The sequence below is a fragment of the Coffea arabica genome, chromosome 5e, assembly GCF_036785885.1.
Source record: "Coffea arabica cultivar ET-39 chromosome 5e, Coffea Arabica ET-39 HiFi, whole genome shotgun sequence".
NCBI classification, from domain to species: domain Eukaryota; kingdom Viridiplantae; phylum Streptophyta; class Magnoliopsida; order Gentianales; family Rubiaceae; genus Coffea; species Coffea arabica.
Window position 1 is genome coordinate 34,981,314 of NC_092318.1, and position 15,788 is coordinate 34,997,101.

Consider the following 15,788-nt stretch of genomic DNA (forward strand, 5'->3'; position numbering starts at 1 on the left):
GCTATTATCTTGGCTAGTTATGGCGTAATTTCCTAATGTATGTGAAACCTACTCTCGTAGTGAATCAACTATACTTGTAGCTAAATCATACCTACTCTCGTGGTTATGAATTAATTACAAGTTCATTTCTTCTATGAAATTACATGAAACAAGTCACTAAAGTCACATAGGTGCACCTCTACTCTCGTGAGTGTACTCCCTAGGTTTATCACTTCTTTGAACTAGTGTTAAATTCCAATTTTCATTGCAAACTTAACACCTTTAGATAATCACAACTAAATGGCCGGTTAATCATGATTAGAAAAGCAAAAGTGATACATAACTTGCTCAAAATAATATCACCAAATAACTAAGTAAACATCATAAACAAGATATAGAAAGTTCATCATACTCTAGGCATGAACTTTAGAAAAACATGAAGAAAAACAAAGCCAAACTTGTATTATAACTAAACATGAAATCAAATACAAAAGAGAAAGTGATAGGAGAGCTGTCACCCTTGTCACATGAGCTCTAACTCTCCTTCTTTGCTCCTCCAATCTTCATCCAAATCTAGATACAAATACAAGAAGGAAAAACTACTCTACCTATACTATACTAATGAACCAAGAAAAACTAGTGAAGACTACATTTTTTGTGGAGTTCTTTCTAGCCTTCCAAAGTTATCAAAATGGTTTCCAAAGGCTGCCATTTATAGAGAATTCAAGAGGAGTTGTTTCTAGTTGACAAAATTGACTCTTGAAACTCTCTTGAATTGTCTTTCCAACTTTCCAACTTGTTTTTGGTCAGATACAACCGAAATTGATGGCTGGAATTGAGTTGGAAAGATTGTGTGTAAGCAAGGCAAGTTGGTCAGCAAATTACAGCTATCATTTTCAACTGATATTTTCTTGATGCTTGAAGCCGAAATAGCTCTTCTGTAAAACACAAAAGTTGTAGATATTTGACTTAGCTTTCCAAAACATCAAGAATTATCCAATTTGGAGCTCTGAGGACCAAGATATGATCAAAATACCACTGACTGGTCAGAGCTCTATTGTTAGCTTTCGACAGCAGACTTTGACTTCTGTATTTCGACTTTTTGACTAGGAATACGGCTAAACTGGACTTTGATGTCTTCATACCAAATGTATATCTGTCTCTTAGCTTCAAAATGATTCAAGAATAATCTTAATCCAATGTGTATAGCTCAAGATATAGCAGAAATACCACAGGTTGCCAAAACTAACTTTTCTTGCATTCTTTTGTTCTTAATTGTATTTTCTCTTTTACACTTCATATTTTATTTTTATCACTTTAAACCATCATCAATCATCCAATTATCTTCTCAATGCACTCCATTTGATGATTGAATCATTAAACCTACAAAAATATGAAGTTTTTACCATAAAATGCAATTTTTACACTTTAACCATAAAATGTATATTTTCACTAGAATCCTAGTTTATTAGCTATAAACATGACTAAAACACACCAAAACTAAGTAATAAAACACAGTTAAAATATGTAAAATATCTACTTGTCAACGGTGATACTAACCAACTTGTACAAGTGAAGGCTCACTCCTTTCTCACTCTAAATGCCTTAGTTGAGCCAAGGAGTTTTACAATTTTCCTAGTTAACCATCAACTAGTTACAATTAAAACTCACTCAACCAATTAAGAACTATTTACAAGTGAGACTCACCTTATCCAAGATTTTACTTCTTCTTAATGAGAGACCTCACAAACCCAACTCTTTCCACACCTATAAAATAATCAAAGTATAATTTTACCCAAATATAACTCTTCAAAATTTGTATTTTGTGTAGGTAAAAATCTCTTTTCTTCTCATACTTGGGTATTTATAGATGGTGAAACTTTGCCCCAAAAACTTCTCCAACGATCAAAAAACTAGTTGTTAGAAAATAGCCATTAGAGCTGTCGGACATTCGACAGAAACCCTCTGCATTTGATCCCGATGTCCAACAGAAGATCGAACGTCCAATTCAAATTTGCTGCATCCAACAGATGCGTCCGAAAGGAGGTCAGAATGCTCCAACTTTTGCTCTCAATTTTTCAGACGGCAAATAGATGAGATGTGTCCAATCCTTGCATCTGACAGACACTAACATCTTTTATTTCTTCTTGACCTTCATTCCTTCTAATTCCAATGGACTAAGAATCTATCCTAAATCATTTCTCATGTAAAAAGATTAGTTCAAATCATCATTTTGTTTTGTTAAAATTAAAACCAAGTATTGATCAAGCTAAGTCTTCATCCCCCCTACATTCTTTTTCTCCCCTAGTGAAATTCGAAATTGAACACTATCTTAGATGGAAAAAAAATTCAACACTTGATGAGAATTGTATATGGTCAGGAGAGGGTTAGATTGGGTGGTAAAATGAGAGGGATTGTAAGTAAGAGGTCTTGGATTCAAGACCTCCCACTTATCAAAAAAAAAAAAGCTGATAAGTGACAATATTGTACAATCTTTTGATGAGATATTTTGTCATTTTTAGTCACTTTTGGGAAGTTAAAGGTTGAAACAAAGTCATTTTTGGGCTAGAATTTGGTTAACAAATTTATTAGAGTTTCTAAGTGGTTTATGTCCTTTTTACTTGCATTATATTTATGTTTTTATAGGAGATGGAAATAGACTTCATTTTGGATAAGGAATATGTTTGTATTATGTTGATTGAATTCCTAAAGTTTGGGAGAATGGCAAGTTTTAAGGTGGTTCCAGTCACAAAAGTAAGAAAAAGAAGAAAATTGTCGATGAAGGATGTTGGCTCGAATCCCTCCAAGAATCCATGCAGGGATTGCTGGATAGATTTCAGGCAAAGAGTGTTGATTGAAGAAACAAAAAGCAAGTAAAATAGGGAAGCAATCCCTCTAAGAATCCGACCGGAATTTTGGCTGAATTGTCGAAGGGATTCCGATCAAATGTTGCGAATACAACTTGTTCCACTTGACTTCAACTCTATTATTTCACTTCTTTTGAGGGACATCTTGCAGTTTAATTAAAGCTGTAATGATGATATTTTAAGCCTTATTCCTTGACTTTATTCCATCTATATATATATATATAATGTTTTGTGGAAGAAGAAAGAGTTCTAGTTTTTAGCACTTAAAATAGATATTTTTTTCCCATTGGAGGAGATAAACTTGTAAGAAGAATTTGGAGAAAAGCATCATTGTAATAACTCATTTTGGAGGAGTAATAGAAGAACTTTGGAAGTTTGTTCATCTTTTGGCTAAACTTTTCTCAACCTTGTCTTTATTTTGTTCAATATCTTTGTTCTTACTTGCTTTATGTAATACGTTGAACTATGTTCTAAATCTAGGGAATAGATGAAACTAATGGTTCCTTGAATATGAGTTGAATGTGATTACTCTTGTTGCATCATGTACTAACTTATCCATTTATATATGTGTTAATTCTTGTGATTTCTTGATCACTAATTACAAGTCATTAGTTGTTGTTATTCAATGATAATTGGTAACAAGAATGGAAATGTGATAAATGGAACCTAAGGAGTAGACTCACGAGTATAGAGGTGCACTTAAGTGGATTTTCTTAAGTATTTCATGTAGTAAATGAACTAGTTTTAGATTTTCACCATGAGAGTAGGGGAGTCTAAGGCTAGTAATAACCAATCCATCATGAGAGTGAGTTTTAGTTAAATTTAGAAATGAATTCCTACTTAAACAAGAGTAGTAACAAGAGGTGAATTCATTCACTTGTAGTTTTGGACCATTAGTGGATTCTACAATTTAGATTCTTGGTATTTGGTGTATTTTCTCCATTTGTTTTCTCTACAAGTTATTTAGTGAAGTTACTAATTAGTGAAATATAAACCTTAACAAAAATAAGTTTGCCCATTTAATGACTATCAAACAATACTAAGAAAACATCTTTTAAATTGGTTAATTTTACAATAAATAGCTATGCACAATTTAAAGGTTTGAAGACCAAGGAAACTATAAATAATTAATGATTAGCAAGCTAAATTAAAGAAATCGTTTATAGCTTGAATTTGGTTTTTTTACATATTTATGGATTCATTTGTCAAGTGAGGGATAAATAAAGAAAAAACATCACTATTCCTACTAAAAGTGAGAAAGGAAATAATAATTTTTTCTTTAATTTTTCAATCCTAACTAAAAGGTCAAATTTTATAAAATACAAATTAAATAATATCCATAGGTCATGGATTCAAAAAGTAAATAAGGATTTTGTAACTTAACCCATGTATTTAGACACTTTTTCAAATTAATTATACTTTTTTGAAAAAAAAAAACACTTGAAATTACTTTTAACGAGTGCCCTATTAATCAAATCAAATAAATAATGGTACCATTCATGAAATCTAGATTTTTAAATCACTAAATTGAAAACATGTCCTACTGGCCCTTCAACATGAAAATTTTTAATTAAAATTTTTAATTTTTATAAAAATAAAGTGAAAATAGAATCTTTTTTTACCAAAAATAAAAATAACAATATAATTTAAGGAAAGATATAAAATATTTAACCCTTATATCTACTTAATTTGTATTTATCTGCCCAAATTTGACCCTAGTAGGCTTGGTTTGATAAGGAGCCTAAAACCCAATCGCTAAGAATACCATTGAGTATTATTGATTTTTTTTTTCTTTTCTTCATATTTAAACATGTAACACTGCTATGTCATTCTTATATTCCAAATGTTTTTTAAGTTTTTGTAGTTGGAAAGATTTATACGATATTTTTAGTTTTTAATTTGCATCGCCAGATGCCCATACTTGTGACTATTGCGGTCAACCGGCTTTTGGTGGTTTCCCGTGGGTTTAAGTTTAGGATTTACAAAAGTCAAACTGTCGTAATTGACAAAAAAAAAAAAAAGACTATTGCGGTCAATTTTTTGATTTTGGAAATGGAGGATGATGTATCGAATTCAGTTCGAAGAATGTCAACTCGGTCCTGCAAGGTTGCTCCCAAAATGGCGGCTGCACATCCCAGCTCTGATAATCGAACTCTGGTCCATAATGTTTAATTTTATTTCATATTCAGTTTTCTTTGTGTGTGTGTGTGTCTTTTTTTTTTTGGGGAGGAGGGTTTCAACTTTCAAAGGTTGCAATTAATTTTAGAGCTGCAGCAGTGGCTTTGATTGAGTTAAACTACTTTGACTGTGGGATGGGGTAGGGTGCAGGGCGATTCTTGCTTGGCTGGATGCTTTGGAAAATGGCAACGGTGCAACGGAGGCAGCACAGAAAATTGTTGATGATGATGATGAAGTTTCTCTTGATGATGATGATGACCAAGTTTGTCTTTTTCATTCACATTCTTTTGCTATAGTTCAAGAAGCTAGCTTTTCAGCAATTTTCACCCCCTTATACGTGTGATTCTAATTTGTTCTCGTGTATAATAATCTCCCATGATTCTTTCACTGCTAGTAGTAAGCTATAAAGAGAGCAATTAATTCTGTTCCGAATTGACTTCATTCTGTTATTTGTATCTTTAACTCACCGAGAAACCTAATTTTTACCTGATTTTTCGTTGATTGAATAACCCCCTTTGTCATGCTTCCAATTTCTAGCCAAAAAAGACTGTCTGGTTCTCATTGCTTTTAAGCCTGCATATGATTTCTGTTATCTAACCTTTGCTTTTTAAATTCTTTGCAGTTTATCAAAAGAAACAATCTAAGAATACAAAACGGAAAACTCGTCAGGCTGAAGCGTTAGAGAATGCTAACAGGGCATTGAGAATATTTCTCAAGCTCTTGGATGAAGTATCTCGAACTAAACAATGCAACACTGTTTTACCTTTTTAGCTAACATGTCATCCAGTTTGCTCTAAATTTTTGTCACCAAAATTGTGGTATCACCACCATAGGGAGATGGCAAATTGGACTCATGTATCAACACATGTAGTTCTTGCATTTCAAACAATATGGAAAAGTCCGTCTATTGCATGGTATGGTCTTTTTCTGCATATTTTTACTACAAATTGTCATATAGAATCACTGAAGATTCATTGGCTGACACTTGGGTAGACCCGATTTTCAAAGATTCAATAGTCCATATTGTATCATACCATCTCACCAAGTGATGTGGCACAATTTAGATTATTGGATCAATGGCTCATACTTGGGTAAATCCGGAATGGTGTGACACAATTTAGATCACTGGATCAATGGCTCATGGCACGATCTGGACCATTGGGTCTATGAAAATCAGGTCTACCCAAGTTTTGACTACTATTCACAATGATACTCTTTTCAACAAAGCGTTAAATGAAGTTTCTAAGGGGGACCTACTAAACTCTACTATTCAGGCAATTGCTGACTGAAAGGGAACTCAATGGACCTTATACACTCACACTCGACTCAATGGATCTATTCACAATGATACTCGATGCTTGAAATTTGTTGCATAATTGGTGAGTGACGACATAATTTGAACCATTGATTCTATGAAAATCAGGTCTACCCAAGTTTTAGCCACTATTCACAATGATATGCTCACTAATAAATTTCTTAGCCATGAAATTTTAAAATAGGAAGCCCCCTTTTTCGTACCCCTTTAATGTGGCAATGAGAAGAGTAAGGCAGGAAAGAAGAAAATCAGTTTTTTAGTTGAATCAACAGAGCTGCACTGAAATCGTAAGGGGACGTCAGTAAAATTATCATAAACCTTGGGGTACAAATGTGAGATTATCCTAAAAACACTGATTATAGTGCTGTTTATGTGAAGTAGCCAAGAAGACATCATAGGCATCTAATTTTGGCTATAGTGCTGTTTATGTGATATGTTTCAGCCTCAACTCACAATGCCCTTTTACCACTTTCGTTCTGCACTAAGCTATGAGACCGTAACACATTTCTAGAAAAATACAATTTCCTTCTTCTTCTTCTTCTTCTTTTCTTTAAAAAAAATATGAAGCCTGGATTCATACTGCGATCACAGAAAGAATAGTTTGAATTGACATATAAGCAATGCTTCTAGAATCACTTGGTTAAAAAAAAAAAAATTTCTGACTCTTTTATAGTAAAGAAGGCTAACTTACTGTCCTAGGTTTCAATACTAAGATAAATATAGCTTCCAAAACAGTAGAATTTGCATGGTTGGTTCAACTCTGCTAATCATGTTCATTTATGCTCAAGGCAAACTGTTGGATGACTTAATTCAATACATAATGAATTTAAATCTTAACATATTCAAACATATTTAATAATAAAAGTTAAAACATCTTGATTATTTTAATTAATTAAATGGATCTAAATTTTTTAGGCAAATTTACTCTAAAAATTAAGTGAAAATCTATTCACTTACGATGTAGAATACACTCAAAATTTTAAATTTCAGTATTTTACAATTCAATTGACTTAAAGAATTCAAATTTCAAATTTCAAAGTTTAGATTTCAGATTTCACACTTGAGTTTTATCAAACACATGCAAAGTCAAGTTTACAACACTACCTTTTTTTAGATCGAGCTCACATACTGCATTTGCTTTAACTCCAATGCAGCAAAAATTACCATTTTGCACAGGATGTTTATGAACTTTTACATTCTCCTTCAAAAGGAAACTAGGGATTTGGTTGCGTGCAGTTTTTAAAGAAAATTACATCTGCAACTGAGTTAAACCAGCAATCCCTCAACTGATATATCAAAATTGTCTGTTAACATTAAACCTAAAAAGGATTACAACTCATCCTTGTTTGCAGTGTCATCCCCCATTAATTCGTCAAGGGAGAATTCATCTTCTTCAATGATTTCTCCATCTTTCCCATCCCATGGTTCAATTTTTGCAATAGAAGGAGTGACCCCAAGAGGCAGGTTCCCCTTTCCGCCAAGTCCAGCTTCTTTTACAAATTCTCTGGAGTAAAAAGGAGGGCAGGTTACTTTTTAACTAGCTCCTGAAAACAGTTCAAGCGAGGGAAAAAAAATGCAATACTTACATAATCTGGTCTCGTCCGAATGCACTCTTGAGAGGAGCATAAGCTCCTTTCTTCACATTAAGAGCAACTAAAGCTGGGTATCCATACCCACCAACACCTACTTGCTTTTCTAGATCTGACTGCTTACCTGCAGCTGCCCAGACAAAACTGCAAAAGTCTCCAAATCATAATATCAGTATGCCTGCATTGAATTTCAATTTTGTTTCATGAATAAAGCAAAAAGGACTGTTGTGTCTTGCCTGTATGGGCTTCTTTTGAACTTCTCAGCAACTGATAACAACATTTCAAGGTACTTGTTCCGTCCCTCTGCCTTGGAGTCTAATATGTCAGGCAGGAAAGCCACAAAACATATGGCAGCAGAACCACATTTCTCTTCCATGACATCCTATAACAAGAATTAATAAAATGACATAGTATGCAATCTAATAAATCACAGCTTAACAAAAATTACAATTTCCCACTCGCTAAAGGCCATTTTATTTGTCTTTCTACATTGCTCTCTTTTTCTCTCTTTCTTATTCGGTGTTTTCTTCATTTTTTTTTTGGGAGGGGGCGGAGGCAGGGGCAGGGAGGGGAGGGGGGATTCTGAGAGAAGAGGGGTTTACTGGGCCAGTCAGCTCAGTGACTTCAGGAGGCAAAACATTGGTCTCCAGCTGCTCCAAAGCAAATGATTCAATGGCCGAGGCAGTTCTTGCACCTTCATAAGGACTTGGGCTATCCTTGTCAGCGCCAAATACCAATATTGTGGGGAATCCTTGCACGTTGAACCTGCTCATAAGAGACTGGCAGTTTGACACCATTAGAAACAAGAACAACGGATTACAACTGTCTTCAGGACAGTCAGATGTCACTTTGATTTTCAAATTTAGTTAGAACACGGTACAGAAACATAATGCTTGCCCTCCTGATGCATGAGGTTATTGAGAAGACAGGTTATTGAAACAAAATCATCATGACTGAAAGAAATCTCCAAAATTTTCAGAAGAATCCTTCTTCTGGTTAAAACAACCTTATCTAAGCCTACTGCAAAAATTTCTAGCAACTCAAGCCATTCCACTCGCATCTTTGTAAATCTCAGCAAATGGAACAAGGTAATCTTCCGGAAAAAAAAAAGAACAAGCTAATCAGTGAGTGATTTATGCTAGAGATGGGGCACGCTCTACTAAGATTCAGCTTAACAAAGAAGAAATATTAAAGAAATTGTTGACTACGTATCATTGCCTCATTATATCTATCTTTTGCAGACAACCCTAGCTCACAAGCAATAAAGTTCCATAGCTGTAGAAGACATACAAATAATTGAAACCAAGTTGCATATAATTGAATTCAGAAGTCATCATTTGGCTGAATAATCCAAACATACTAATATTTGATGGAATCGCAAAAGAATTCAAAGTGGGATACAAGAAGATTGTGTTGCACAGAAGAATTGGATTGATATGCTATCCCTGTTAGACAATTGGAGTCGCTTTGGAATATCTTGTTATTCCAACAATAAGCTGATTAAGTAATACAGAGCTGTGTCAAGCATAAGTGCCCCTAAGTTCAAATCAAACAAAAAGAGAAATAAATTTTCGCATACATCTGAAAACTGCTGAAGAAAATATCAGTTAAAAGAAATTTAAATCGTCTAACTCTTATGATTGAAATTTCACAAAATGAAAAAAAAAAAAAAGAGAAGAAACCATTGCATCTTGTACACATCAGAGAGAGGATTGTGTCAAAATCTTTGATGCCAGTTAATATATTTTAATCTATCACACTCTTTTAACCATTGCATCTTGAAAGCATTTGATTTCAATCATACACAATCAGTAGTTTGAAAAGTTTAGATCCACTATAAGAGAAAGGAAGTTCTGTTTCCAACCATAGACTAGAACACACTAATAAATCCACGGGTGAATTGGACCACTCATCTTATTAGCTAAAACTGGAAGGAGAAAATCAATAAAAGAAACAAGTATAATAAAGAGAGATCAGATTTTAAAACTTACCTTCTCCGCATCACAGTCCACATGACCCAACTTCACCTTCCCCTTGAGGTTATTTGCAGCCTTCTTCCACTCCGGAGCAAGCCTCTTACAGTGTCCACACCTTAAGAAGGGAAGATTTCAAATTCATTAATCAGAACATTAAATATCATATATGGGTTAAATTTTGAAAAGGGTGGAAACATTATGATACAAAGAAAGGTTTCTTAAGACAAATCAGATGTGAGAGTGATGAATTCCCAAGATATCACAAAATTCAAAAAAACATTCCATGACGAATTATTAGAGCCGAAAGAGATCTGATTATTAACTTCTGAAATGTCATAGGCATCCAACAAAATAGTGCTAAGACCTCGGCAATTAAGAGAAATTACAACCATTGAGAGGTTAGGTTGTTTGCACAATGGCATTTAAGCTGCATTTACAAGGTTCTTTTTACGTAGGGAAGTAAAGCCTTTAGTGCTCTAGTACATCTACTTCTTTTTGAGTTACAAATTCAGTAGGTGCACAGGCTAGATATCATGAGGAGAAAAAGCCCAGAACTATGTCCATTTTTGTCTTCCCGCTAAGGAGTGTAATGACTCTTAATAATAAAACTCATTAAATCAAAACTAGGGGAGTGCTTACTATTAGAGAATCAGTTTAGCTAAAGAAAGCTAGAGGTTAAGGTCATGATATAATTTCATTTCACATCGAATATATGTCAATGCATAGTTTCTGATATCATATTAGACCAAGCCCAACATGAAGGGCAAGAAAATAATCCAGTGTGTAGAATTTTATCCAGCCAAATTAAGGCTTATGCCATGTAATATTCATTGACCCATAAATCCATTGCGAATTACAGCAAGTATTCTTCAGTATTCACATTGCACAAGAAGGAAAATAACAATTCTTAGCACAATGTTAAGAAATTTAAAGGTACTTCCATATACATTTGCAGGCATATACCCCATTTAAGGACTCAAATTTGCATAGAAACAGGAAGGAAAAAAATTTGCAATGCTCTAGCTATTTGATAGATACCAGGATATTGTTGATGTGCATACAATATATATATATATATATATATATTCAAAATAAAGGACTAGAATGAAATAGAAAAGGGAATCTAATTCTGCTCAGCAAGAACCTTACCAAGGTGCAAAAAACTCAACAATCCATAGATCTTTGCTTTTTAGCACCAAATCATCAAAATTATGAGAGTTCAATTCAACTGATACACTAGGTTCAGACTTCTCACTCTTCTCACTTGATCCTCCTGTTGCCTTTCCATTCAACCGATCCTTTAGGAGAGCCTTAATCTGTGCACAGAATACAACCATCCGTATCTTTGTGTAATGATTGAACACAACTATGAGGTAGCTTGAACAAAATTCAACCAAACTTATGCAGATGAATAAGGTGTCATACATAATGAGTATCCAAGAAAGCTTACTAGTTCTTATCTAATTTATGTTAAATGTAGTCCCCTGTAGATCTTTCCAGTCATTTTACTAAAACTGTCCAAATAATATCCCAACCAGCTTTTACCGCCAAAAAAAATGAAATACTTTGGGAAAACAAAATGACCAATTACATGTAGTAAAATTAAAATTAACCTGGGCAACCCCATCTGCCTTATTGTAAAGCTCCTTGCATCAAGGTCAAAGTAAGACAGCAAGATAGCCATAAGTTATGTTATGAGCTCATCTGCCAAACTTGCAAAGATAAAGTAATTACCTGTTGCAACGCAAATTCAGCGATTGGCTTGACGTCTCTTGCTCCTTGATAGTCAACCGGAGATTTCCCCGGTGCAAAAACCTTAATGGTAGGAAATCCTTTAAGTCCATATTCCTGCAGATCAATACCAACATGCAAGAAGATTAGTTGAAAACAAATTCGAATAACAGTAGCCTTATATTAATGATATCAAATATCATATGTCAAGCAAAAAATCACAGAATTACAGCAAAAACCACAAGTATGCAAGTCTTAGAGGAAGCATCCAAGATCCTTGCTTTTAACATGCAAATCCATATCTGAACCTTACATCCCACAGCTCCGAATTTTTAATCTTCAGAAACATAAAAATTGTTTTTGCATCATCAAAAGAGGCCAAAATTTTTTAAACTATGAAAAATAACAAGTCTAAACAAAAAAGTAAAAAAAAAAAAAAAAAAAAAAAAAAAAAAAGAGAGAGAAGAAGATCCATTGGGGAACTGTAGCTGTTGTAAGATTTGTAAGTAGAATGAAAAACCACCATCAGTTCAGCATCACACTCAGTCTAGGATTATTTAATGAGCCAATTCAATTACTTCCAACAATAGTATTTGTTCTTCAAAATTTCAAGCTTCTCACTCTCCAGACAAATATCTCTTTATACTACCATATCACTTGGAAAAGAAGATATTCACATTCCATTTCTCTGTGCAGACTCTTGCTTCTAGAGGTAACAATAGAATCAAATGTTTTATCAATGAACAACAGGCATGCAGTTATTAAACATTATTCGCTTCTCATGATCAGCAAGTGTTACATGGGTACTTAATAAAAATATAAGCCTATCAAACATCATAGTTTGGGCATATCAGTTTTTTCCCTCCTGCTTCTCTGGTCACTGCCATCACTGCATGACAAGAAAAGTCAAATCTACGGGAGTATTAAGCTATAACAATGATATTACTACCAGTCAATTCGATCTACTAACTGACCTCAAAGCCAATGCCATCATCATCATCAACCTAGACTACAACTATTTACTTCTACACCGTCACCTTCCAATCAAGACACTCAAAACATACAAGTTGACATCTATTTCTACACTTTCATTGGACAGTCTTTCTCAATGTTTTTTCCATTTCCATAATGTGGTCTAAAACTGAATGCCTTTTTCAAGCCAATTGTTCATTTTCTTCATGAAACAGGTCATCAGATTTTCTCAACAGTACATTCAATATTGCCAGTCGTTCTACAATATTTTACCGACTGCTATTGACTAACACCAGAAAGCATAACACAATTCCATCACCGCAGGTTTTATAATTAGTCGTTTTAGACAAGAACACAGTGTCAGCAATAAAAACCTGAGCAAGGGACTGATGAGCATCAGCATCCAGAGCTGCCACAGTAGCAACACCTTTCAAAACTGAAGCTGCTTTTTCCCATGTCGGTGTCAAAGCTTTACAATGACCACACCACGGTGCAAAAAACTCAACTAACACAACCCCATTAGAATTAAGGACCTGCAATCACAAAATGAAAAAAAAGTAAAATCAAATGTTCCACATTCAAAAATATATTTACAAAGGAGGGACGCACACTACAAGACTATTTCAAAAAGAAGGTAAACATTTTGAACTATTTAATTTGTACTGACTTTATTACAACATGTATCACTAAATGTACACAAATATGTGCACATTCATACAAAAATCAGACCAAAAGCCCTTTTATAAGATAAAAATGGCTCAAAAATTGCATCCTAATTGACAAGTAGACATTGAAGACTGCCTTTGTACAAACTATCCTACATATAACCAAACCTGATTCTTCCACACAAATCTTAGCCTATAAGAGCCGGAAATCATAATTGTGAAAATAAAAGGCAGAAACAGCATAGCAATTTTCACCATTATAAATAGCTCGAAATTGTACCATACTTCATTAGTAACCTTGAAACATGCCTTTGGACAAATTTTCCTACACATAAGCAAACCTGACTTTTTCCACAAAACTTAGCATATTAAAGCTGGAAATCATAATTATGAAAACGAGAAGCAGAAAAATCATACAAATTTTAACCATAATGCAGTCATATTCGATCTCTTACGCGTCCGATTTGTCAGATATCTGAATTCTGACAAATTCTAAAGTTTTTTGGACCACAACCAGAAAAGCCAGTAAATTGAAAAAAAAAACAGAAATACAAATAGAGAAAACAGATTTAGATCGCAATCTACACTAATGAACAAGGAAAAACAGAGGGAAAAAAAGAAACCCAGATATAATTTACCTTGGACTTGAAATTGGAAGGATTTAACTGAACAACAGGGGAAGAGGGACCATACAATGCATTAGCACCTACAAATAGCTCTATGCAAATCAATATAAATGAAAATCCGAAGAATAATCCACGCATTTTTTTCGTTCTTTCCCTTTTTTTTTTTTTGTGCTTTCTCTGGGGTTTTTGCTGTGTGAGTAAGTGTGTGACCACGTGAATTTCATCAATTTGAAGAGGAAAAACCCTCTATTTTTGTGTGTGGGTTTTTTTTTATTATGGGACCAAGAATATGAGTGACGTGAAGCAACGTGTAGTGACCAGTAGGAGTTGTACACGTCAGCTTGCTAATGTTAATATTGAAAGCCCAAATGGCATATTCGGATTTTGACCCCTTAAGTTTTAGGAATACATTCAATTGACCCCTTATGTAAGCAGGTTTCCAGATGTATCACAAATTCTTGTACACATCTTAACTGACTGGAGTAAAGGCACATCATTTCTCTAATTAATATTAATGTCATCTACATAAAGCACAAAGAAACATACGGAGCTCCTTCTAACCTTTCTTTAAAAACAAGATCCATACTCATTTTTTATAAAACCAAACTCCATCACTAGAAATTTGATCATTTGCAATGCACATGTTTGTAAAAGCTTTTTTTCTGACTAATAAAAATTCAGTCACAAAAAGTTTTTATGTCGAATTCTTTTGTGATGAAAAATTTGCATTGCGACCCACATTTTATCTACGTATATAATTTGTAAATCAGCAACCTAATTTGCGACACCTTCATTATCAACATATAAACTTGTCAACAACCTAATTTGCGACACACTTTCATTGTCAGCAACCTAAATCATTATTCACAACCAAATTTTTTTAACCACAACCATTATCAATAGCCACATTTAGAGCCATTATATGAGTTGATTACCAAGTTTTATGTGATGCATGTAATGCCATCAGAATACCTTGATACAAAATGAAATAGTTTTATCTTACTTCACGTACATATACCCAAGGGGTACGGATAATGGTGAATGTAACAAGTACAATTGTAACCAAGGATAATTTCATAATCATCCATTCCGAATTTTAAGGATATCACGTTGTACCTCTAAGGCTTCAAAAAAATCTCTTAGTTCATATATTTTCAACTATTTGTAACACTTTTATACCATTTCAAAATATGCCACTACGATACTCATTTTACGAACGAGAATATAGTTTCTTTCCAACATTGCCTTTCGTATGCCTCACTATTACAAATTAAAAAGTACATTAATCAAACGCTTAAAACAATGACAAAAAATGATAATGTAAATATGAAAGAAAAAATATATAGCAACCGCATCCATATATATATATATATATATATATATATATATATATATATATATATAACAGCGTTTGAGTCGAAGTCAAGTGGCTCATTTTTCAGAAACTAGTTGATCTCGAGTTAGCATGAGCTTGTCAAACGGCTTGACTTTAATATGAAATTACCTAAATACCCCTTAGTCTATGGCTTTTTGTGGGAGTCAACTTATCCCCACTTCACTTCCCCTGTTTCTCATTTCTAATTGCCCTAATTCCCAATCCCTCAACTCAATCGAACTTATCCTAACAAGCCAATCCTAATGCTCATTACCACCACTACCACCATTACTCACCATTCATCAATCTCTAATCAAAGATCAAGAAACCTCCCTCCCCATTTGTTCGCCAGCTTTAGTAGTTTTCCACACTCCTCAATCCCTCTAGCATCTAGCCATTTCGCTAGTCTTGACAAGCTGGCAACAGCAATCATCCACCAACTGCTCTGGTTGTCTTCTTCCTCTAGCCGCACAACACATCCACCATCACCAACAACCTCTGAAAATCTCATAGTG

At 34.0% G+C, this 15,788-nt stretch overlaps 1 protein-coding gene across 1 annotated transcript; it reads right to left on the minus strand.

The window, feature by feature from the left end:
- Positions 1–7,430: 7,430 nt before the first annotated feature.
- On the minus strand, positions 7,431–14,148 carry LOC113688239 (protein disulfide isomerase-like 2-3). The gene is made up of 9 exons (XM_027205997.2): positions 13,911–14,148; positions 12,982–13,140; positions 11,639–11,752; positions 11,054–11,220; positions 9,920–10,019; positions 8,531–8,707; positions 8,165–8,310; positions 7,926–8,072; positions 7,431–7,843 (listed from the first exon to the last, which is right to left on the minus strand). Exons 1-9 carry the CDS (start codon positions 14,034–14,036, stop codon positions 7,669–7,671), a joined length of 1,311 nt encoding a protein of 436 aa, XP_027061798.1. The 5' UTR covers positions 14,037–14,148; the 3' UTR covers positions 7,431–7,668.
- Positions 14,149–15,788: the final 1,640 nt, after the last annotated feature.

Bases quoted from the DNA above. Each gene is read 5' to 3' on its own strand.
- LOC113688239 (XM_027205997.2), bottom strand. From the start codon at position 14,036: ATGCGTGGATTATTCTTCGGATTTTCATTTATATTGATTTGCATAGAG. The intron at 11,753-12,981 runs GTTTTTATTGCT...ATTGATCTGCAG, and splicing joins CTCATCAGTCCCTTGCTCAG to GAATATGGACTTAAAGGATT. The intron at 8,073-8,164 runs GCAAGACACAAC...AGACTTTTGCAG, and splicing joins TTCAAAAGAAGCCCATACAG to TTTTGTCTGGGCAGCTGCAG.